General features: G+C 38.6%; 1 protein-coding gene across 3 annotated transcripts in view; it reads right to left on the bottom strand.

Annotated features, from left to right (window-relative positions):
* The window catches only part of LOC119738739 (epithelial splicing regulatory protein 1-like), a 29,238-nt gene extending 6,348 nt beyond the window's left edge, over positions 1-22,890 (bottom strand). For 2 of the 3 annotated variants that reach the window (XM_038213671.1, XM_038213670.1), the window contains exons 1-10: positions 22,308-22,890; positions 19,400-19,537; positions 14,082-14,304; positions 7,744-7,839; positions 5,868-5,922; positions 5,128-5,238; positions 3,705-3,837; positions 2,268-2,310; positions 1,434-1,531; positions 40-246 (exon numbers count right to left, since the gene is read on the bottom strand). In XM_038213671.1, coding sequence (XP_038069599.1) covers positions 40-246; positions 1,434-1,531; positions 2,268-2,310; positions 3,705-3,837; positions 5,128-5,238; positions 5,868-5,922; positions 7,744-7,839; positions 14,082-14,304; positions 19,400-19,537; positions 22,308-22,439 — 1,236 coding nt within the window. In that variant the 5' untranslated portion in view covers positions 22,440-22,890. The remainder of the gene's footprint in view (positions 1-39; positions 247-1,433; positions 1,532-2,267; positions 2,311-3,704; positions 3,838-5,127; positions 5,239-5,867; positions 5,923-7,743; positions 7,840-14,081; positions 14,305-19,399; positions 19,538-22,307) is intronic. The other variant, XM_038213669.1, reaches the window with a different exon arrangement.
* Between the last annotated feature and the right edge of the window lie 3,679 nt (positions 22,891-26,569).

Below are 26,569 nucleotides of genomic sequence, written 5' to 3'. Positions count from 1 at the left end.
ACAGAAGTGGGACTTGAAGAGAAATTAACAAACTGATACCTGCTGTACTTCAGCCGTGGTGCTGCGGAAGATCTCAATGTATCTGTTCTTCAGGTAGTCCTTGTGCTTCTCCAAAGCCTTGTTGGCCACTTCCTCAGTCGAGAACAGAACGAAAGCATCGCCTGTCATCTTACCGTTGCGCTGTTTGACAAACAGTATGCCCTCTTCAGCGCCGGAAACGGGGATGGCCGGACCAAAGAAGTCAACCTGTTTAGGCAAAAACTCTCTGGCTTTACGAAAAGATTCCAATAAACAGGTTTTATGCTTCAGCTCAAACCAAAAAGTCCCTCTCACCTGAAAAACACCGATTACCAAAAATCCTCCAAATCTTTTGTTGCGATGAAAATGTTTCTCTACAAAGATGCCTGGTCACATTATTAAGGAAGCCCTTTCACCAGTTGGAGTTTGCAGAGTGTTTGGGGAGGTTTTTTTTTTTTATTTGGTGACAGGATTCATGAAGGTTAAATGTCCTGATGATTTTGTTTTTCTAAGTTGTGTTTTGGGCGACAAAAACGAATAGATGGTTGTGAAAATCTGCTGATTTAATGACAATCCACTTTTCCCTTGCTCTAGTTGGATGCACCGCTGTCTACCTTCACAAAAATCCCTCCCTACACCAGTAGACTAGTTAGCCACAGGCGACACCTTTTACTGAATGTGGACATGACCAAAAAACCCAGCCAAAGGGTGAGTGAAAAAAAAGCTGTCAAAAATGCAACAAAACCAACCATCATTCCACACCCATTAAACAAAATCAAGCCCCTAAATCCCTGTGTTACAACACCTGAATGGGAATGTGATATCACTTGGTTGTCGGTAAACTTACATCGAATTAACTACTGATTCATTTGGGTTTTGTCTGCAGATACGAGTTTTGCTGGACTGCCTGTATATGCCCTGTGGAGCACAGTTTGTGAGTACAATTATTTAACATGTTTTACAAATTTTGGTGACAAATGCCAAATTTTTGTACTTGTCCGTAGGCATCAAGATTACAAAATTTTAAGATTTGGCCTTAAATTGAATACATTTCATAAAAGGGTTAAAGAAGACTTGATTTTTTGTAACTAATTTCTGATGTTGATTTTTGCCACATGGAATAAAGCATTCCATTGCATATATCAAAATGTTACTAAGAGCAAGATTAGATTGAGAAGACAAACTATTCAGTATGTCACATTAAAAAAAAGAAGCTAATAAACTAAACGGTTTGTCAAGTTTCTCATAATGCAGTTTTTGAAATCTTGAAGATGGAGAGAATGAAGTACCCAATTTTCAGTTTCCCATAAATTAAAAGCTTCAAATCTATTTAATGTCATCCTTGCAACTACACAATCGTATTTTGGAACAAGGCAATTCAGAATGGAAGAACCAAAATATAAAAAAAGACATACCACTTCTCGAGCACTTGCAGTAAAGGGAAGACCCCTCATGCGCACGATGATGTGGCCATCATCTCGAGACAGAAACATAGCCGCATCCCGAGAGGTTCCTGCAAAGGCAGATAATGATGTTAACAGCAATTGAACAACTCAGCCAGGAATCAAACCAAAGACCAAATGGAATACAATATTGAGTTCTACCAACTTGAAAACTATTTGTTTTGGTGTGAGGTTTTTTTTTTTGTCTAGCAAAAGTAGACGAATGCACTTTTTTTTTAGTATTGACTGTAACTGCAATATGAAAAGAAAAATGAGCAGAAACACAAGTAGAAAAACTGACATATCCTGGCACTTGATTAACAATATAAAAAAAACTCTTTTTCTTGGGGAAAAATATTCAAATTTGTAATAATGATGAAAAAAATCTCAATAAATTAAAACATGTATTTTCAGTCAAAATATGTGAGAGAGTGGGGTATTGACATCTGCACTAGAAAGCAGGAGGTTGTGGGTTCGAGTCCCACCCGAGTAAGCTTGTGAATATGTTCTCGCAAGTCTTTGGTCAACATCGAGAATACAGTGTTTATAAAACAAACCCAATATTGAATTTACATCTCCCCGCAAAGTAAAATGGCAAATTATATACAATACTGCTGGAAATTTGGTAATATTATGTCTGTGCATGCAATAATTCTTTGAAATCACTTTTCAATTCAGTTGAGAATGAAACAGATGGGAACATTTGTCAAGGATTTGGAACCTTTCCAAAAGCCATTAATTATTTGCCATGTAATTATTTCTCCAACATTTCCAATTAAAACTAAACGATGCAGAAAAGTCTAGTACCTGCTGCAACTTTGATGAACTCATCACCTGTTCCCTTGAACACCTGTGAATGAAACAATGTAATTGATTGAATAATAGTTCATGTTTAAACATTAATTAAATTAAACATTAGTAAAATAGTGATATTTGGTTTCGTGAGCTACATGGATTTTATACAAAATGTCGTTTACAAAAACCTCTGTGAAAAAAGCTCACTCATTTTTCTCAACATTCCATGTACATGTATATAAAAAATCAACAATTTAAAGATAATATTTCGTGAAAACAAAGATATGGTACGTTTTTGGCACTCTTGACACTTTGACAGGATTTTGCATGGTCAAGATGAAAATTTCGGAATATTTTTTCAAAAGTTGCAACAACAACAGAAATGGTAACTGCATGCTTCAAAACCTATCGAAATTTCAATAGGAACAAAATGATAAATTTGCATTAGAGGCGGGGATACTTTGCAATTAAAAGGACATAATAATAATGAGCCAAAAATCCACGTTGTACTAAACGGTTTTTTTATTCAGAGTTTTAATTTTTTTCAAGGATCGTGCGTGCAATTTCTCCTGGTAGTTCCCGGCAAAGCAATATTCAACACTATGGTAATCAGCCATTGTGTATATCCAACCATATGGTTTCTGGAATTTGTAAGTGGGTAGTTAAAAAACAAACGCTTGTAAAACATCAGGGCCATAGAACGGCCAACCCAGGTTTGTGTTGATTTCGCATTAGCAATTGACGAATACACGGACAGAGATCCGTTGGTTAGACCATACCGAAAGAAAATTTGGTTCGCTTAATATTTTTGTATGGTACTTTTAGTTTATTGCCAATTCATAATTTATTGAGAAAATGTTGTGCTTTCTTGCACAGGTTTTTCTTAGATAGTATTTTGATGTTCCTTGTGTGGAACATTGCTTCATGGAGTGTAGTATCCAGACGCCACTTCAATGGTTGTGCACAAAGTCTATGGAGAGTCAAGAATATTTTCAAAGTATTTCCTAACAAAATTGGAAATGTTTCTCAGTCCCAGATTGATGTTTTTTCAACATGTTTGCAATAACTGACCTTCATTGAGATAATAATTTTGTAAAGTCGAGATGCTAATAAAATTTTAACGGGACTTGTTGCAGTCTTAACAATTTTTATTAAAAAAGTGTTTGAAGCAGACACACACAAATTCAACCACACGAAATGCATTTTGTTGATTTTGTTGCAGCGTGTATGAATAGCACTTGTTGCAATCTAATGAAAATTCCGTTAGTGAAAATCTATTAGTGAAAATGCTTATTAAGCTTGTGAAAGGCTTGGAATTATTTCGTTTGTCAGTCCTTGGCAAGCCTCACGCAAGCCGCTTAGCTTTTACTTTTCGTCGCCGCCACTTGGATTTATCTCATTTTGCAATGAAGAGGAAATAAATGTTTCGGAATGAAAAATGGGACTTACTTCCACGTATCTGTTGCCCAAGTTGTGCCTGTGTCTCTGCAACGCCATGTCTCTGTGCTGGGAAGACTCGAAATGGACCATGACCTCGCCGTTCCTCCTGCCGTAGTGGTTCAGACACAAAGCCACCCCACCCCTTCAAAAACGAAACCAACCATTAACAACAAAAAAATCACTCTTGAATCTATGGAAGAAAAAAATCTGGGAATTCATAAAAGTCTGGCGCTGCAAGGTCGATTCCCTTTACTGATCATGTATGTTTTTTGTTTTGGTATTTTTTTTTCAATATTTGTTTTATATTTTTGTGTTTCTTAGCACAGGTTTGGTATTTATGGTTCATTGGAATGATTGTTGTAAGCTTGTTGTTGGAACTCTCAACTGTCTTTGGAGAGTTGTTGGAAAGATGATTTCCCCAAAAAATTCTGCACTTTTAATTGTATACGTCTTGTCTAATAATGTTTTGATGGTTCCCTTGAGGTGGTTGCTTCAACTTTTTCTTTGGACAGTGTTTGGGGGAGAATGAAACGTTTGCTCAGAATATTAGAACGAGGATGTGTGTGGTTACAACTGTACGCCTACTAATCGATCCAACTTTTCGTTCCAGTCCTTGGGCTAAAGTTTTATAAGCGTTTCATATTTTAACCATATCGTACAAGGATTTGACCTATAAAAATGAACTGAGGTTTAATGTACTTTTGGCACCCAACCCTCGACTGTGTTGCCTTTGCAAAAAAAATTGAGTAGTAGTATTTTTTTTTATTATGCAGTCGCTCTACTGGGATTTGCTCTGCATGGCTAGGTATTTTGCATAAAGCCAACAGCAAGACTAGTCTTTAGTTCATGCCCACGCAAAAATTACTGCAAACAATAAAATCTGGTATCGAAGGCCGGAGCCATTAAGTGTAGCAGTCCGAGGCATTCTTTCGGTCTTTTCTTTCGGTTCTGCGCAGTATTCAACTTTTGCTTCCTGTTTTGTACGATCCGGTTTATGCCTCAAATCACATTTTGATTCATTTTTTTCCAAAATGGGGAGTCTTGCGTAAAATGGCGCCGGTGTAAACAAAATCTGTAATACAGTAATTACCTCCGCCTACAACACTTTAACCCATACATGAGGATTCCCAGCGTTAGTTATGGATAATAAGGCAATTTGTTGCCGAGTTATTGTCTATTCAACACAACTGCCAATATAATTTTTGTGGTTTCTGCTAAAATTTTGAATAGCTTGCAGCATCGAACAGGTCAATTAAATAAAAGCTTCTTATGGAAAAACATGGAACTTACTCAAATTAAAAAGTTAGAAATGATGAAAAATCTTTAAACACCGTAACTATTTCACAAAAAGTACAAATTTGATTGTGGGATTGGTATTTTTATTTCAACTTTTGGGGTTTTTCTAGATTAAATTTTGTCGACTGGCACTTACTTTGCGATGTTCAGCCCTTTGAAGAAGCGGAAGACATCTCTGTCCGAAGCTTGCCATGGAAGACCTCGTGCTTTAACTACTGAGTTATCTGACACAGTATCTGTCTTGTCGCTGGGGGTAATCAATAATAATTATTAGTAAGTGATCAATAACAATAGGTTATCAATGAGCCATTTAATACGATGTCTTACACTACAATCAAAGGAAATTAGCAGTCAATTTTTTTCAAACAATCAATTATTTTGAATATATACAACAAGACAGTAAATATAACTCATATTCAAGTAACTGAAATTGATTTTGATCAGTTAATCGATAAATCACGTACGACCTTACACTAATCGAAAACAAGATTATTGTCTGATGCAACATATAATATCCATATATTGTTAGGTTAATTGATCAAACATGAAATGAACTTGGTCAATTTGATGCATTTTGAAAATACATTTCAGGACTCAAATATTTTTGATAAGTTCGAGTCTCACTATATAATATCGTATCGAACAAGTTATTGAAACTACGTGCATTTAATCTTATCAATTGCTGTATGCAAAACAGTAACACCAGAGCTCGACCCACCGCCTAACTTCTTGCAAAATGTATAAATTCTATAAAATTATAGACTTTGTTTGTGAAACTAAAAAAAAATAACACTATTACTTAACAATGTATAAATTTAGTGTGGTATAAATTGAATGAACTTTTTTTTAACTAAAATAAATAACACTAATACTTACAATGTACCGGGTTCATATTTTCTTCGGATCTGATCCGGATTTGTGAATCTGTGTCCTGAGAGAAAAAACCCACAAGAATAAAAAATTAATAATAGCCTGTGTACTGTGGATTGATTTTCCCATCCACAAAAGAATTTTTCCGCATATTTACATTCAAAAGGCAATGCGGTAGTTTTGTCCCATATTGATTCTTTTTGTCTGACACGCGTGTGTGCTGATGCTCATAGGGTTTACAATGCATATGGATGGGAATGACCCATATGTTCAGGATTAAATTATAATCACTCCACTATAATATATTGCATATTTAGATTTCGTAATTGTACAATTAATTTTTGGTAAGCGTTTAAGGCCTACACCAAAGTGCAACTCGACTTGCTTTTCGCATTGGTGCCTTTTGTGGTGTTGTAATACAATTCGAACACGCATGTTTTGCCAAGAAATCAAGTGGAAGATTTTGTAATGTAAATTATTATCAAAACATTTGCCCACGTCAAAGGGTTTGTTTATGTTTTTGGTTACCTCTTTGTTTTCTGGACTTTGTCTCAAACTGCTGCAAAAAGTACTTTGTTCCCGGACGTCTATATGTGTGTATGCCTAATTGCAATCATTTCTGTATAACATGTAGCCTATCTTAATTACAAACATTTCTGAATAACGTGTATCCGAATTTACAAACTGTGGAAAGAATTCATAATCGGAAATGTTTGGTTAATCGTTTAAAGTATATTTAAAAAGATGTTAAGAGATGATTAGAATTCGAAGGAGTGTTCATTTTTGTCTACAATCCAATTTTCTGTAATAGCCTACGTCTGCATGCTAATTCTCACAGTATTTTTTTTTGGTATGGTTATTATATCGGCCTCAGCATCTGGACGATAACCCGTCCGATAATATTATGATAAATCCATGTACACAAACAAATCGACTCACATTATCTCCTTTATCTTTATCAATCACAAAGGGAAAAAGAGCATTGAAATTGTGTTGGATATAAGATAATGCCATTTTGGGTTCAGAAATACAAGTGAGTTTTCAAACTACGGAATGCAGGAGCATCAGCTCATTCAGTTTCCGCGTTCCAGACTTAGTAACCGAGTCCAAGAAATGATACAATCTTTGCTAGCCTATTATACACAATAGAGGATCCCATGCATGTCGTCTTTTGTGTCTGATCACATTATACACCGTGCAAAGAAGCTTTCATTGACAATTTTTTTTTTCAAGCACCCCCATTTTAAAGACTTAACCAGCGTGGTTTATCCTTAGGTTTTATCGTTCCCAGTGATTCCATTCACTCACGTTGGCTCAGCCAATTACATAACAGGTATTATCCAGACTTGTGACAAGGTTTGAAAAGTGACGTGACCTTTTAATATCCCCGGGAAGAATAGGCTTATATACTTCCTCATAAGGGGCATATAAAATGCAACTCCCTTTCTACATATTTCGTTATACGTTTTTCAAAGTGATGAGCAAGTGTTAATTTGTTTTTCGTATTAACAATTCGAGGGATTATTTAAAAATAAATTGCAAGGGAACTAAATCAAGGAATGGAAAAGTTCGTTTTTCCAAGTATTACTTCATGCTAAGTAGGCCTATACAAAACAGTAACATGAAGTGTTTGCCATAATTTTATAAACAAATTTACGTCGGCCTCTGCTGTTTAATTTTGTGGTTTTTCAAGTACTTTTCAAGTGGTTTTGATAAAATAGTGCTTCGTCCACTTCAACAGCGTCCTTGACAACTAATTCCACAGTTCCGCCTTCTAGTCTGCTGCGCATGACCTTGCGTAAGTGTTCCTTTACAAAAACATTGCTCTGAAACAAATTGTGGATTTGTAATTTCCTTCTTTTGAGGCCAAGCTGAAGCCTACCTTCGTGGATGAGTCGCTGCACGATGCTGGCCATGGCTCGGCACTCGTCCAAACCCGTTTCTGTGAAGTTGTAGCTCCCTGTATCGATCTTTAAATCTGGTAAAAAATCTCCAGTCAAGGAAATGTTCTTTTTGTGTGAACAAAAAAAATAACAATTGCTAATTATGTTTTGTTAGTAATTGCGCCTCCGGTGTACGGAAATTGCCACGCCCTTCCGCGATCCACACAGTCTATATAGCTCATTTTCTTTTACCTGATGTTAAGCCGACAAAAGAGTAATTTTGCTAGGCTTGGGCGACCAAGGTCAGCTGGCTTTTGAATTGAAACCAAATTTCGGGCGGCTTACGAGTGGGGCGCGTTGAGTAAAATTGTCTGCGGCAGTTTCGTGAAAAGGTGCGCCACAATTATGCCACTTTCATTCAGCATCGAGTTGGTCTCTCGTCCGAGCATTTAACGACAACACGATATGTGGAATAATGTACTTTCAGCTCAGTCACTAAGCCCATCAAAACATTCATACCCTGTATGTTTTGATGTTTGTAGTTGTTGCAGAGTTTTTGAAATCGCAGTTATAAGCAGGAAATTATTTGTCACATGCAGACGCGTGTAATTTTGTATGCGATGCTTTAGCGGGACTTAAACATTTAATGGATAATATCTTCGAATGTGTTTTAATGAAAAGTGCACAGAGACCTGTTCATTTTATAGGAAAAACGTTTAAACCTGTTTGTTCAAAGGTTGTTTTGTGACTTAGTATTTTGACAATTACAAGAAAGGATGTGATTGTTTTCTTTTAATTTCTCTGCATACGGGCTGATGCATCCAATTAACATCATTTTGTAAAAGTTTGAAAAGATGGGGGAAATGGAAATAGGCCTCAACAAAAAGCTGGTGTTGAATTTTTTAATTTCTCTGAAACTCAATTACTGCTTTTCGAAACTTTGGAAACGGGCCAATGCAAGCGTACAGTGAGGTCTGTTTTCTAAGCATATACATCTTGGTCCGGCAATTCATAAAGTTAAATAAGTATAGGGATCATTCTGTCCGCTTCCAGCCAGTTATTTCTAACAAAAGTCCGACCTACCTTTTTTGCTTTGATTTCATATATTTTTTTCCGGACAAAAATACAAACACATTGTTGTCAGTGTCCCTGGGATTTCGTTGTATTAATGAAAGGGGAGTTGAGCTTCGCTGCACTAACTACCCAAGTTATGGGTGAGTATTCACCAATCCAGACAATTTATTGCTTGTCCAAGGATTGTCAGGAAAATTAATTTGAAGAAAAAAAAATTGTCCATGTTTGTTGGTTGTTAGCTGAAAGAGAGCAGTGGTATTATAATGCTATACATTTGTGTACAATACGTTTGCTCTATCCAAGGACGTGACCTCGCATGCACGCACAAAAGTTTGGTGTGAACTGTTCCATGCTATCGATTGGTATTCGAATAACAACAGTTCTTTAGCGCGGCGTGCGAAGTAAAAATGAAAATCGATCGCTAATCGATACTCTGGATGTGAAACACGGCATTCGATTGTTCGGTTCTGTTGTTGTGTCCGCCATGCGTGACTATGATCGATACCGATCTCTTGTGCTCCGGTAAATCTGAAAGTAATTCCTCGGAAGACGAGAATAGCACTCTAACTTCGCCGCTCCAAATGCATAACATTATGATGTGCATGTAAATCGTCTAAAATGATAAGCGATTGGACACAACAGTATAGTTTTATTGTAAAGCGCTTTGAGATTGTTAATTGACACGATGGAATATGCATTACAATCATTAGTTATGTATTCTATTCATTTATATCTTCAGATTTACATATCTACAGTATGACCGCAAATTTCAAGGGTATAACATGTATATCTTTATCAAGATTTGTGTATTCCTAAACACAGCTTTCGCTTTTCAAGTCAACTTAAAACGGCCGAACAGTATACACTAATATGATAAACAATACAGAGCTGCAAGCACAATTTCTTTTATTAGTACATGCAGATTGGTGATAAGATTGTTCAGTTTGATGATAAAAGTATGAAATTTGGCACACAGTGCAGAGTATGTCATGGGAAAGATATTTGGCTATAGGGCCATCGAAGATTTGTCCTTTGAAAAAAAATATCATTGAAAAATTAACAAGCAATTTTCCACTGAATTTTCAAAATGGCGGCCATTGCGTGTTATTCTATGATATTTTTTTTCAAAGGACTAATCTGCGGTGGCCCTATAGCCAAATATCTTTCCAATGACACACTCTGACTGTGCGCCAAATTTCATACTTTTATCATCAAATGAACAATTCCGTCATATTGTGCACCAATCTGCCTGACTATATGCTGCTTGACAACGCCACTTTCCAAGTAAGTTTATTTTCCGAGGATACTATTTTACACGTAAGAAGCTTGCACTGCAGCCGCAGTCACAGTGAATTGAGGTTCTCTGCCGTGGATTTAGCCAACATGGAAAAACAAACTTACTATCCATTACATCACTCGAGCCTTACAATGGTAGTCAAAGAATATTGCGCCAGCTAGCATGTTACAATGGTAAATCGAGGTGTTTGAGGGGGATTTGATAAAATAGGCACAAACAAGATTGGCTAGTCCGTATAGTTTCCTAGCCACCAACTGATGGATTTGTGCATTGTCTGCACTTTTAACAGCACCCGTGTACATAGACGGTAAAGAAGTCATTAAGGCGTCGGATTAGCATTGTCTGGTAGCTTTTTCAGCTGATAGAGTTTGTCTTTTCTCCTTGGAAGCTCCAATCACGATTCACCTTTTTATTCGGATGCATGATGTGGTGTATACCGATGGCGTGTCTCGCCTAGATACAACAGGTATGTCTGTGGGGGAGTTTCTGGACCCTATTCAGCGTTAATGGGCAGGTGTCATGCCCGGACACTCGGCTGGACCACGGCTGGACAAACTGAAGAAGTCTGCATTATTCCCTATCATACAAACAAACAACACGTCAAATAATCAACAGAATACAATCAGGGAGAGGATTAGTGGTCGATCCCCAGCGGAGGAAAGTCATCTAAACAAACAGATACAGTAAAACATGCCTATAAACCAACGCATTCGACTGGTTTTTTTAAATACCATACCAAATGCCTTGGATGAAATCCAGGGAAAGTAAACTATGATCGCAACTACAGTGTAGGTCTACATTACAAAGCCAAATGTGTTGATTCTACATGAAAATATTCGCCAGGACAAAATTTCTGCAAATTAAGTCAAGTTGAAACTAATTACTTATGTGCTCTTCAAATCCATAATTGCCCTATGCAATGTTTCCCATAATTATATACATGTACCTATAATGTTTCCCAATGTTGAACAAAACATGTCTTATTCTTATGTTTTTTATTCCCATGCTTTTTAATCCCACCTTTCAGGTTTGAAGTCTCATTTTAACTGTCTGTTTAGTGTTTACGCGATCTCTATTTTACAACGCCAGTGGAATTTACTTTTTCCTATCCTTAGAGACTTGTGGGTTGTTGATCCCAAGGTATTACTCTGTAGTAGGCCTAGGTTCATTCAAATAGCGAAAGTCAACCACCTGTGGTTTCCAATTCAAACTGGGCAGCGAAGCATGTTTATGTAACCATGACCGTAAGATTTATGTTTTAAATTCCATTCTGCATGATGTATCGTGTGGCTTAGCCTATACGTGGAGATTTCTGAAGCTTAAATGTTCCTAATGCACCGTTCAACTGTTCCATACCCCTCTCCCAAGCTGCCCCACCCAAGATGTGGGGACTGTCAAGTTTGAAGTGACCAAATCCCCACCAGTGGGGAAAATGTTAAGTGACAATCCCCAACAAACATGGGTGGGGCGCCCTAAACTGGTTGCCCTTGCATGTAGTGCGCCACTGGTAAAAATGGTAACCAAAATCCCCACCCTGGGGCTCGAAAATGTGACCAAACCCCGACATAAAACATGGGGCAGCACGGGGTAGGGTTGGGAATACAAGGCACATAACATTCTACTCGCACTATATGAATGGCATCTATTATCGGATCATATCGCTTGCTATATATTTGTCTATCACCTACATCTGTGAATAAATGTGCATTGGAAATGGTTGGCATTAAACAAAAACAATCTATAGGTCTTGGCCAGTTGCATGCAAGCCTGGGATTGGGTTTGTGTGTGAATAGGCCTACTTGTAATAGTTCATGTAATTAAAACCGAACCTTATGAGAAAAAACCTCTAAAATTGTATCCTCCATGTCGTTTGAAATTAGTGACCTTTACAAGAATACACACACATAATGAACCCACTCCTACCACAGTAATGTTAATGTGTTTTGCATAAACTCATCAAGCCCTGTGAGAGGTCCCACTGAAAAGGTCGACCTTGGCGTGTTACAAAACCAGCCATGGAGCATAATACCACTACAAGCCGAGTTCAAACTAACCGGATCAGTGGGTATCGACAAGCAAGAATTTCATAGTCATACAGACGCATATGGTAGAATGAGTCTCCAGTCCGTGAAAAAAAATACTACGGGAAAGAAAGGACTCTCTATGCAAGAAAAAGTGACATGGTCGGTGATTTTGCTTTTCCACTTGGTGAATCTGTATTTGAGCGGGTGTCCTCTGTAGAATTTGTTTTGCACCGACCTGCATACTTTCGCCCACTCTGAAAGGGATGCGACACAAACATCAAAAGACAATGCGCCCTCTGTGTGGGTTGTTGTAAAGTCTGAAATCTAGACTTCATTTGTGTTAGCGGCTGCCAATTCCAACATAATTGATGAAATATAGCTTCGGGGAACTTGTCACTGACAGACGCTTTCTCACTAGAAATTTCTCTGGGATTTTGGCGTGAAATTGAAAATGCGTACTATATTAACAGCAGTATACCTGATGCTTTTTTGGTACTTATAACTTGAGTCTTTTGCTCGTTTGTCTTGTTATCATATACATGTACACACAAAAAACACAAAACAAATCAACAACAGCACCTCGATCATACCATCCCTAGTTCAGGTAAAATCCTTAAAAGGATCTCACAACGCGGAACGGAGTTGACACTAAACCCGGATCAGACCCGATTTAGATCGATGGCGGCCATTATTGATGGGGGCAATTCCGTTCTCGCCTCACGGGCTCTGCCAGCAGTTCGTGTACAATGAAAGGCTGTTTTGTCGCCCGAAGAACGATCAATAAATCTAAACCGTCGAGCTGTTGTTGTTTCTTTTAACACCATTGCAGAGAGAGTAAAGAAAAAATGCCTAGATTTTCTCAGGCCGTGTCAAATGCGCATCTGTGATTCTCCAGAACACATAATGAACCAATACTTTGACGAGGCAGCAATGGAACTAAGTGTTTTCCCCAGCTAACTGTTACTGGTTTTCGAATAATTATTTAACTCCATGCATAATTAGAAGGGTTCAAATTCGAGAAAGTTACTACATGTACGTGTACTAACATTCCCAACATGTCCCCACTATCACTTTCAATTTCGCACACCACGAGTGTGGCATTGTTTCCACCAATCGGGCTGCCCGTTTTAATCGGACACTGAACTATACTGGCGGCCGGCCGAGACCTATGCAAATATTGGACCATCGTTTTGTTAGAACAAACAGGCAAACAGTGGCATGATAAATTACACAAAAGCTCTGAACGGCAACAGGTGTTGCGGCCTCGTGCGATGAACAGTCCTCGCTGCATATTATTATGGCATGCCGGTAGGATTACCAATGGGAATATGTGTAGACCTCTAGGGTTGCGATAACATATGCTCGTCTGCAGCATCTTCACATAAATTAGCCTACACCTTTCATTTGATGGATTAAATTACACCATTTATTTCTTACAATGTACAGAACATGAGAAGGTGACACGACAATTCAACTATTCCTTGCTCTACGGTTATATACCTAATGCAATGATGCACACAGGAAAGTGTGATAAAGAACACCATAATTCTTGAAGAAAAAAGGTAACGGCTATACCACTCAATTTCACATTGGTCATGAACAGCAGCATATAACCTAAACTTTTGAAGTTCCTAGCCATGTGCTTTCGTTGAAGACGGGGTTAAAACACGAATATGTACATTATTTTCAGAGGTCCATGTCAAAATTCTGCTCAACCCCTAATGTGGTTTTCGTGTTGGTTTTCACCGGAGCAAAAACTTTCACCTTTTGAACCGCGGATTACATGTGGAGCATGCGCAACGAGGTCAAAAGTTGAATATACAATACAAGTGCGTTTGTTCGTAACTTCTATTCTCCAACGAGTAACGGAACAATTTTAAAAGGGAGGAACTACATACCAAAACGTCTCCAGTCTCAAGAATTCAAATGAAAAAAAGGATACAGTCCGCCATGTCCTTGACTGTGGTGATTGTCGTGGCGCCTGGGTGGAATTTCTGCATCTCTTTCCTCAGATCGAAGAAGGAGTAGAAGAAGTCTGGTAACTCGACGTTCTTATTGAGGGCCTGAGGGTGGAGGCATTGGCGGATGTGGAGCTGGCCGTCCGTCAGGAGGCAGAGAGTGTTCCCCTGGCTGAGGTTGAGTTCCCGGTATAGGAACTCCTCGAACTGGAGAAACAAACAGAGGAGAGGTTGAACTGGAGAAGTAAAGGTAGTGATGGAAGATATTGAAAATGGATATTTGGAAAATGGGTGCCACGTCCATGTAGTTCGGACTGATGTAAGGCTTGTATATGTTTAATGAAGAGCTCGGAGGTGATCTATAAAAGGTCTTTTTGAAACATAGCTGCAATCATGGCTAAAGTGGCTCACTCTGTGAATTCTAACGCTAACTATTAGATTCTATCGGATTTAGGTTTTCTGCTCTGCTGTAGTTGCAATATGTGGATTCTAATGGGCGCCTACGTAAGGAATCTCGTTAAGAGGGTTTGGTAGGCTTCACTTTACCTAGCTTGCCACAAAATGCAAATGAAAAGGTGTCCCCACAACTGCGCTGATTTGAGCTATATAGCTTCATCACAAGTCTTGTAAGTCTCATAAAGATACTAAGCAGAGAAATGTAGCATAATGGCCGTATTCTTGTGACAACAGAATGCTTTTGTTATAGTTGGGGTTGGATTAATACAAAATAATGTCAACAAATTACTTGTGATCACTGACATGATGAAAATATGCAATTTCGGTGGTAGCGAATGCATGTTGTTTCCCTAGCTTTATACGAGTGCATCGTTACATGGAATTGTCTGTGTTTTTTCCCTCGAAGTCATCTGCTGTGACCAATGTTCACGATTAATCCACAGTTAAAGATTACGACCCCGCCCATGTAAATGGCCCTAAGCCCAGTACACACACAAAAAGTCAGTTCGGTGGGTTCCATAAAACTTACTTCATCAGTTTGAAAAGAATCCCAGGGTTGATTAAAAAGGGGCTTGTCGTCCAAGAATTCATGCGTAACAGGCAGGGCAGACAAGTTAAATCTGAATGCATTGATGGGCTCAACATTTGAATGACAATTAGAATAAGTGAATCTGTTGGTATCTTGTCTCGGGGTAAACAAGCTGGGCCAATCTCTTTTTGTGACGGGAGCTTAATGCAACTCTGGGATGACGAATTAGCTGGATTGACGGTTTCTCTATCAGGTCTCTGTGAGGGGTAAATCCGAAGTCTGAAGCGTAAATATGTGGTTGAATAGAACTGACCAAGCAAGTGATGTGTGGGTACATTAGCCCATTCCAACTCATTACCAGGGATGGTGTGTCCTGTAAAGGCTATATCACATACCATCTGAATTCAGAGAATGCCCAGGTTCGGTTTTGATACATCATTCCTTAATCTTCATACAATCCAACATTTCAACAAACACTTGAGAGTCAGTGTTGAGTTTGTTGTTTTAACGAGCAGTTCAAATAAAGCTGTTGGATTCTGTTGATGGTTTCTACTATTCAAATACCTGCAGTATCATACTATACGGTTTTCATAGCGATGTTTCACGATTTCCAATATTAGTCTTATATTATAATTCTTGGCAGAAAACAATAATCAATAAGGGTTTAGTAAATCCGTCCTGTTTGTTCTAATAATAATACTTGAAAACCATTTGACCTAAGAAATGGGTTATTTCACGAGTTGATTGATATGATAAATTATTGAACTAATAATTGATCCTTTTGGAATGATAATTAATCGCGAAAGTTGAGCTTTGGGAGGTATTAAGTTCTGCAAAAATTATTCCCAATGTACATTGTTGTTTGTATTTGTATTTTGGAATAATAAATTAGTCTCTGGACCAATGGGATCATAGGAAGCCTACCCGCAGAATGGAGAAATGTAAATAAGGGCTTTGAATAAAGAATACCAGCATATCTATGTCAGTTTGATGTAGTACGCGTCGTATTTTGTCATTGAAATCATGTAGTCTTTGTCCCAAATATTATTCAGAAACTGCGAACGTAAACTGAACATGGCAGAAGCGACCGAGCCTTAAAACATTATAAAATATAGAGTAACATATTTGGATCTAAGTTAATTATAAACAAACTGTATATAAAAAATAACGCCAATACACCTATACACCAAACGATTGGTGATGGCCATATCAGAATATTGTTTCTAAAGAGATGCAGTTTTGTGAATACAGCTCAACCGGACATGAAATACAATCCCGTTTGAAAAGCTCACCATATGGTTAACTGCCATAAAGATAAACTGAATATTTCTTTTCACCCTCCCCAAACGGGCGTCCTTTATTACACCAACATTTTATTTGACTGTATACATTACAGTCAGATTATCATATATTATAATATCGTTGTCAAGCGATAGACAAAGGTAAGAGCTCTGCTAGAATACTTCAGCATATGGTAAAAAAAATAGCATTATGCTATTTGCATAGGCGCATTTTAGCTACCAGCAAAACTGTATTTAAATGGGGTTATTCTGTCTCCTGCATTTGCGATGTTCGTCAGCATCAAAGTAAAGTCTGTCACGAGCCAATGTGACATTATCAGGCCAGCGTTTATCTCTGGTTTCAGTAGCATGAAACACTGAGAATATTTCTATTCCCCCTAGATGGGATGCTAGTCCATCGCAGATTAGTCCACAGCTAATGCCGGTACCCGTTTATACTCCTGGGTGGAGAGAGGCAAGTGGAGTAAAGTGGCTTGCACAAGGACACACCAGCAGCTGGATTCGAACCCCTGACCCCTGATCATGAGTCACGAACCATAACCATTAGGCCACACTCCCCAGCAAAATGACACAAAATCCTCTAAAATTAGTTCAGGCAAAATTCAAATTGGCACTGAAAGCATGGTCCTCTCTTTTTGTGGTGGGGACTGGGGGCCGGGGTTAGAAAATGATCCGGGACACTCTACTGCTGCAACTCGGGCAGGTTCGGAACGTTTGCGCCGCGATAACTAAATATCGTTTAGCCGCACCCTCCCACTCCCCCGCCCAACAAAACAAATCCCCAGCAATATTCGAAGATTGCTTAACAAGATAAGCTCCTTGAAATAACAGCTTTACAATTTCGCGGAATGGGATGTTTCCGATCCGGAAAAACCTCGTTTGTATAATAGACCCGGCAGTACGGCGAAAAACACACAAACACACTCATCTTGTGCCGCGCGCTGTTACGGAAACAACGGCTGGCGGGCAGCGCGTGCTGCCGGGCTCATTAATCCAATCTCGCGGGGGACCTTCGCGCCACGCGTCCCTGCAAATGTGATAGGTTTGCCCCGCTATTAACAGCTCATTGTGGTTGTAATTAAATTTGAAGGCACTCGTCAGACAGCGTTTTGGGAAGAGCTGTAAAACCTGTTGCAGAGATGTAATTACACTCGCCGTACACGCTAGTCATTTTATTTTAAGGATGTAGGCCTAAATATTAATTACTTGAGGTGTGCATTACAAGAGATTCATTTTACATGTGACAAATAATGACATGATTATGTATCTAAAAATGCATAATGTGGCCGATTTGTGAGATCACAAATAGACGATCAACTGGTTGGCGAGTTCTTGAAAATATACCCATGCATGAAGTCCGACCGGTACTTATACCGTTCGTTGACGACTTCGGAGCTCAAAAACCAACAACTTTGTTCACTTGTTACCTCCTTCCAAAGAAAAATATGTTTGAAATCTAGTTTTTCAGCAACGCTATATCATCGGATTAAGTACTTGTAACACTTTTTCTGTATCAGCTGCTGTTTACCTTGTTTTGATCTGGTATTCGTTTCAATTCAATTTGTCCGTTTACAATGTAAAAATAGACCAAGCCTGCACAGGATTTGTACCCTTGGCCTGAATGCAATTTGATGAATACATTCTGCCAACAACGAGTGTGAACCCGGAAGTGTTCCAACCGATACAATGCTTTCTCCAATCACTGAAGGTCTTTTATAAGTGTTTTCCTTTCAGTATTCCATTGATACAACCACGTGATTAAGCTCTAATCTTCCACTGGCCTTTTGTATGATATTTTTTTTAACATATTGCCTACAAAGCTTTAGAAATAATTGCTTTGTTTGAGAATTTTTTTTCAAATACTGAAAATAAATGTTAGCAAATTTATGTTTCTATAATACAGATTTGCCTGAATACCCCAATGTGTACTTAATATACTTTAAATTTAATCTATGATTACGTTTATACAATACATAACGAATATGTACTTGTTAAAACCCTGTTCTTTTTAAATTCTGGGAAACAATTTTGTGAATGTTCCGGTCTTCTCAGATATTAGCCCCTTTTCTTCGAAAATGTCTTACAAGAAGTTCAGTTTGCCGGTGAAGCAAATTGGGAACAATAAGAAGCCTTATTACATCTACCCCTCTAGCCTGACACACCAAAGTTCTTGTAGCCGCCCACGTACATCATAAACTGTACCTCCTGCTTGTGTCAAGTAAGAGCAAGAAGAATCACCCATCTTCAAGGTTACCCGAGGACTATCGTACAAAAATTCTTAGACATCACTACAATGCAGTAGTAGACAGCATGGGACTTTCGTGCCAGGTGAACGACCCCATGAGATATACAGATAATATGCTTATATTTTTTTGTATACTGGGGATTTCATTCGGGCAGATTTTCATGTCCACAAAGGCGGAATAATCTCCAAACAATGCAATTTGGCTTAGATGTTGATATTTATGGAGATAACCAAATAGCACTGAATACAATCAAAGACGACTGAAAAGCGCCGCAATGTTGGAATTTGGATTGTCTGCTTTGTAACCAAAAGCTCACACAATGTTATCATTTAGCTTCATTAATTTATTGTTTTAAAAACAACATCGCAGAATCCACCTTGATATTGTAATTCTCAGTCTGACACGAAGTAGTTGAAAAGGAGGACACTTTTATTTGCAAGACATGAATGTTATCCTTGAAACGCTGCATTAAATACAAATCGACAGATGGAATTTAAACCACATAAAGCATATTCTTTGCTCATGATACAATTTCCATTGATAGAAACAACCTGCATTTTTTAAACATAGTTCTAACTTGGATACAATCGTGTCAGTTACAAGCGAAGCTATAATTGAATGAAAAAATATTGGGAAAAAATCAAATTTAACAAAACCGTGTTAACGAACTCAAATAGCAAATATAATGGTAGCAACTTCTGATCAATTCGATAATTAATGCCACCTGGTTTACGAGATTCCACGAGAAACCACGAGATACATTGACTGACCTGTTGGAGAACTTTCTCCATCTTGGCGGCGCCCTTGAAGACATCTCGCTGCACTCCCAGCGCCTTGCACAGGTCTTCGGATACCTCGACACTGTCCGAGTCTGGCCTGACGAAGGACTGCTTGAAAAACCCAACCAACTGCGGAGAAAAGGAAACCAGGTATTGAAATGAGGTATTTTTCAAAAAGGCGACAGCATTGAAAGGGTGGCAGTTCAATGTCAACTTGTCTTTAATTGACCTCGAAATAATTTCTGTTAAATGTGTGCTAAGCAGGACTTATACTTATTTTCAAGTTATCAACATCGGTAACCCAGAATAATGTTGCTTTCTGTGTATACAATATTAGTGTAAAATTGATTATTACTCCCAGTGCATTTTCATATATGAACCATTCTGAATCCACCAAAATCCACCACGGTGCATAACCCCAATGATACATTTTATACTCAACGTGGGAAGAACTCCATACATGGACATCACTAATTTTTCCCTGCAGTGACCTATCAGCCATCAGAAAGCGATAACTTAAAAAAAAATCTAATTTAGCAGGGAAAATATTGAAGCATTTACTAAAAAAAAAACACTTGGAATTTTTCAGACCAGTCTCACAGGGCTTGTGCATATAGGGTTTTAAGTGATGTGTCCAGATATATGGAACTCTTTCCCCAAAAATTGATATCGAGCCCACGTTGCTGCGTTAGGGAACATCAAGCCCACGTTGCGTAATAGTAATTGTGATGTACAGTCATGAATCCCCCTACACAGGGCGAGTAAAAAAAAACGAAACCCAAATGTCGGGAACATTGTTTTAGTGAAGTTCTGCATGTAGCACTTTTAAAATATATGAAAATATATGATATGAAAGCCCAATTCATAAGCTTTCTTTTAGTACACGAATGATTCAAATCACTCATGTACTTTTTAAGATACGGAATTTTAAACACAACCACCGATTTAAAGTTCTGTCCACGGATCACAAAACAGTGTGCGTTCTTTCAGCAAAATGAAAACAATTCACACACACATCCTTATGGGATTTGTTTTCGCTCTGCTGAAAGAACACTTACCTTCTTGTGATCCGTGGACAGAACTTTAAAACGGTGGTTGTGTTTAAAATTCCGTATACATAAGTGATTTGAATGATTTTTGTACTAAACGAAGGCCTATGAATTGGGCTTTCATATCCTAGATTTAGAAGGTGCTTCATGCATAACTTCACTAAAAAAAATAGTCCCAACATTTGGGTTTCGCTTTTTTTTTTACTCACCCTGTACAGTCATGAATCCCCAATATAGGGAAAAATGGGCATTAATATCCACGCAGGCTGACCCTTCTTAATAGCCTGCAGGGGGAGGCATGCATGCATCCCTAGCCATAATCCTGGGGATCAATCACAATAGGAAGACTCCCTTAAATGGGTAGTGAGGGGGCAGTGGTTACCCACAGGGGTGCCATTGGGGGTGTAACAATGGCCCTTCCAGTATTGTCAGTGCTCATGAGGTTGGTGCCAGTAACAATGATCAGGGGTGCAGAATGCCCAGAAATGGGGGCGTGGGCTTTATGTGGAAGAGTTGGATCAGGAAAACACCCGAATTGCAACAGTTGAATTTAAAAAAAAGCAGCCAAAAAGCAAGCAACCAACCAAACAACTCAAAGAACGAACGGACGTTTCCTTCATTTGAAACGTGTCGTTTGTTTTCGTTCTATTTTAGGCCTTCGATGATTTCGATTCATCCATGTGAAGATGATCGGCGCAAACTGACTGAAATATAGAGCGATCGGCTTTTCTTCAAATTTCACAGATTACCAAATTATAACTCCGTTCACAGATTGTAAAAATACAACTCTTGTGCTTCACGAGGATACATGATTCAGCCCACCAACGGCATCAGGTTAACAAGGGAGTTTCGACATGGAATTAGTAGACAATGTTTACTTATCATATTTGATTAAGGTATTATTGTGAAAATACAATTACTACCATTAGGTTCCCGTTTCCTCGTGCAGTTATTATAGAAACACTTGGTATAGTTTTAAAATACCTTTTATGTAGCTAATCAGTACTCACTATGCCCGTGAGTCATGTAATTGTTAGGTTTGTCTTCGTACCCGCATAATTTTGAATGCCCATTGTTTAGAAAGATACATATACATGTATTTCTAAAATGTTTTATGAATCTAGAAGATGATTAATTAAAGATGCGTGAATTATGTGTATATTAGTACAGAACTTCCTTAATTTAAGCTTTGCAATATGCAATTTCCTAGCATAATTATATAATAAATTTATTTAAATTCAGGGGTATAATATTCGTTTAATCCACAGCATTTATTATTTTACTTGGGTTAAAGAAAGTTAAATGAATAATTCCACTTGCGAAACGCTTTAATATGAATAGGTATTAGATAATAAAAGTACAAAATAATTGACGAATATGAAATCATATGCTGTATAGAGTTCTGCATCTGTTAACACTGAATACCACATAAAGACCCAAAAAGTAAAATGTAGCATATCACAAACGGCTCGTCTACAATTCACATTTTGCACTAAGAAAATATCAAGTTATTGTGAAGTACAATTTGTATTTTTGTTGCCCAGCGGGTGTTTAATTCGCTTATAATTAGTTTGAAACTGATTAAAAATAACCTTTTTTTGTTAACAGTTCGATTGTCGTATAAAATACCTATTGGGTTATCGCACAGTGCATCTACCAAGTCCCATGTTTGACCCCGTGTCTTCACCTGTGTTACCAGAAAAATTAATCATAACAACTTTCTATTGTTGGCAAGATCCGCTAAGGTTTTCATTTCTGGCCCGTTAAACTTTCTGTATGCCCCACAGCACCACACACGCCAAGGGGTATATGCGCTAGAGCCCTATACCAAACTACGTGGAGTAACTCACCTTGTTAGTTTCAACGTCAATGACTCCCCATACCAGCAGGACCAAGTCTGTCTCGTCCGTCCCAAGCAAAGCCCCTCTCTGACCAGCCGTGGTACAGAAAACTATCACCAAGTAATTATGTGCGTTTGCCATGGTGATGCAATTATAAACTTGGGTTAAAAGCCTCAACCACGAACTAACTTCTAAACGAAGGAAAGAGACAGGAAAATCTACGCCCAGGTTAAAAAAGTCCCCGTATAACACCAAAAAAAGTGGAGCGCGTACCACCACACCGGAGTAGACCGTAGAGAGTTGTGAGGTGCCTGCCTGAAATCGTCGCTCCAGCACCGGTCAGTGATGGCGATGAAAACAGTGATCGGCTTTGGCAGGAAAATCTGTTTGAATAAGGCTGGCTACCACAACATACGGGACAGGCCCCCGTGGCCGAGGCCTATTGTTCTATCCTCGCGCCGATTGGACCATCCGGGAATTACGTGGCACATCAGTTGAAAAGAGACACAAGACAACACGGGGGCGTGGGCAAAATTTCTCCTGTGGTATACACTGCACTATACACGCTACCACACACACTAGACAAACCACTTGTTGCACATGCCAGCGAGAAACTGGGTAGATACCAGCATTTAATTCTATAGCCACACAGTCCTATTGAAATTGCGGATAAAAGGCGCATACAGCCTCGCCGTGGGCCGACCTCGGTCGCAACAATGCTTGGTCAACCAAGTGTGACCACGTGTTGAAATGCTGGGAATCCCTTTGCACGACACGCGGCCCAGTCATGCTGAACAACTTCACAACAATTTTTTTTTCATACCAGCATATTTTACCCCCGGGTCATACCGAATTTTCCATAAAAAAATACTCGCTTGCCTTTTCTTTGACGAGGTCAGGCTGTATATGTTTGCAAGGAAACAATCTCAATAAAAAGTTACAAAAAAAATAAGTCTGGCTCTGTCCATTTAATTGAAAATGTGCGTGGTCGAATATTTTGCAAGTCAGGCAGCTGTTACCACGTCCAATTATAATAGTGATATTATTATATTACGTAAATAGCTTATTCCTTGGTAATACGATAACGTTAATCCCATATGGGACGAGTTGGCGCATACATCTGTGTACTGAGACAGGGTTGGACTTTGAAACCTTAGATCATTGATCGTATCTCCTATCATGCAATGAAAATGTCTGTCTCACCCAGATGCAAAGTACAGTTAAATGTGTATTCTAATTATCATCGGTGATCCATTCAACAATACAATTTCAAAGCAAATCTTAAAGTTCGAAGTGAAATTCAAATTGGTATCCCATAAGGCTATATGATTCTCCAATGAGTAAAAGAAGAGGTACAACTTTTTTGCGGGTTTTGCCACTTGAAGATTTTAACTATATACAAAATAAAGAACAGAAAAGAACGAAAGAAGTCATAGAAGGAAATAAAAAAAAAGTTAGGAATACTTCTTTTTGAATAGTTTCAGAAAATGAAAGATTATATTCTGGTCACTAGGCCAAAATGGTGTTTCGCTCTGACTTAAATGTTAATCCTTGATTAAATAAGGTCTAAACGACTAAGAACTTGTCCCAAATTGGTTCCTGACTTTTGGATAGAAGCGTTGCTTGGAATTTCTTGTCATGTTTACAACTATACATCATAAATAAATATACATTATCAAAAAAGAATGTAACCTGAACATAATTACAGCGATTTGGAAGCTTGCAAACGAACAATTTGCCTGCAAATCCATTAATCGGACACTGCAACTTTGCAAACTGCAATTTATTGAGGGTACATTTAGCTCATTCTCAAGTTTCATAATTTTGGCTGCAACATCTTTACGATGTTGATAATCAGCGCCCCTTTCCAGACAAAACCATCTCACCAATTTTCAACTTGTTATGCCCGCATTTTTCGTTCTTTGTTCTACGAGTCTTGGATTTTAATAAAAAAAGAATACAGCCTGCAGTTTGTTGGATGGAAACTTCATTGTTTACTCCAGTTAAAAGTGCTGGTTGGTTTGAGATATACCCATTTATGTAATCAGTTAGCCCGGATGCATGCTCCGTTTATGCCCTACCGTGCAAATCATTAAGGAAACAGGGTGGTTTGGGAGAGGGATCAACTTTATTGAGGTCGTAGAAGCAGTTAAAAGACAATCATCAAGATGGAGCTTCATATTTAGGGCAGAAAATTGTAACTTTACGAGCAGCTTACTATGTATATGTGTCAGGATGGGGCCATTATCATAAAAAAAATGATTGGTGATAATATTATACTTCTTCAAAATTATGTTTTATTCATTCAAGAAATTTGTTCAACCATGTGCAGTTTCGTAAAAAAAAAAACGTTTGGAAATTGTTGTTGTGATGGCAAGCTTGCCTGATTGAGCTGAGCCCAAAAAAGTCTAAATTTAGTAAGACATTATTGATACTCAGTACCTCAGTCTGTCAAAGGAAAAACGGGCTGGCCTCTTGAACACGGTACTGGAATTTGTATCTCTTGTCATGTTGTGCCCAAAATGCCGTTTTCTTTATGAGCCGCTTCAAAGTATGTGTATAGGTTCTCGAAACTAAATTTGAATCGATTCCTTTTTCGTGATAGGCCGGCCAGTTTCTGAATTTTCAAGTCCTGACACAACTTCTAGTTAGGCTGCATGGTGGGATAATTTTGACAAGAAGCGGCCTTTTGGACATAATTCTCCCCCACGCCCAAGGTGCCGGATAGGCTATAGGTCTCAATGGTGGCATTTTGGTAGTCTAAAGCGATCACTTAATCTGAGATAAAACCCAAACGCTAGTTTTTCAGATATCGTTTAATAGCTATTTCATTTCCCCTATTGAACAGAGTTGCTGACTCGAGTCATGTGACTTGGACTCGAGTCGGACTCGAGTCGCTATTTTTGTGACTTGACTTATAAATACTAGCTTTGACTTGTGACTTGACTTGGACTTGCAAACAATGACTTGTGACTTGACTTGGGATTGCAAGTCAGACGCTAGGTCTGCCGTTTGTAAAATATGTGGATCCACTGTCACTGATGGCCCAAACACAACGAGCTAATTTCATGCGGCACCTTAAAACCCACGATGAGCGGTGAGTAGTCGCGCTGTGACTTTTTTTTCGGGGGGGGGGGGACTTAACCGCGAATAGATTTCGGTCATTCTGGGCTGCGTACAAACTCTTGCTTCATATGGCTATTGAATCTAAATAAGTTCTAGCCTCTAGTACTTGAAAATCTGCCCTAGACAGAATGTATATTTTCTCTAATTCCAGATCGGGCATGTCTGCATGTAAAACTCCATGGTAACAATACAAAGTCTTTTTTCATGTCATCTCAACATTTATTTTTTACAATGTAAAGTAAATTTATTAAAGTATACCAAGGGCTAATATCCGACAGATATGTGATAAACTACAAGAATAGTAATTGCAACACATTGAAAAAGGGGAATTAAGGAGGCATGTTCAAAATAACTCGTAAGTTGACGCCAGGTTCTTTTAGCTTATTACAGCTGGACAAAAAAATGTGCAACTTGACGTGTTCTTGGACAAAGATACTTGTGACTTGACTTGTGTTTAGACCAAATGACTTGTGACTTGACTTGTGACTGGACCTAATGACTTGTGACTTGACTTGTGACTGGACCTAATGACTTGTGACTTGACTTGGACTTGCAAACAATGACTTGTGACTTGACTTGGACTTGCAAAAAATGACTTGCTGCCACCTCTGCTATTGAACATTTTGTACTTACAGTCTTTATTAGAAACAAGTTTTTGCCTCTTTCTCGAGAAAAGCCGTCGTAAAAATGAATGTCAGGCGCGGATCCAGAGGGGGTGGGGCCGGGGTTCTAACCCCCCGCCCCCGGCCTGCACTGACACACTCACACAAGCACACATCTGTGTCAACACCGGCAATCGTGGACCCATATTGTCCCTAATCCTCATTCCTTTGTTTGTACTCTAACTTTTTAGCAACAGCTCTTCATGGTTTTGTACACGAATTTCAATCGCGGACTATCGGTCAATCGTGGACGTATTGTGCCCTAACCCTTTTGTCCTAGGTCCAAGATTCCCGGTGTTTACATACTCACACAAACATAAAATTATAACAATTATAGTAATAATAATTACCTATTATGTCCGTCTGTCCCCAGTAATCGGACGTAAACAAATCTGACGGTCCTGAAACCCCCCTGCAAACATTCCTGGATCCGCCCCTGAATGTGTTTGTGTGAATCCAGTAGTGAAACACAAGTCTTTTACT

Source organism: Patiria miniata, unplaced genomic scaffold (genome assembly GCF_015706575.1).
Source record: "Patiria miniata isolate m_02_andy unplaced genomic scaffold, ASM1570657v1 HiC_scaffold_3, whole genome shotgun sequence".
NCBI lineage: Eukaryota > Metazoa > Echinodermata > Asteroidea > Valvatida > Asterinidae > Patiria > Patiria miniata.
This window is presented reverse-complemented; position numbering and strand designations above follow the sequence as displayed.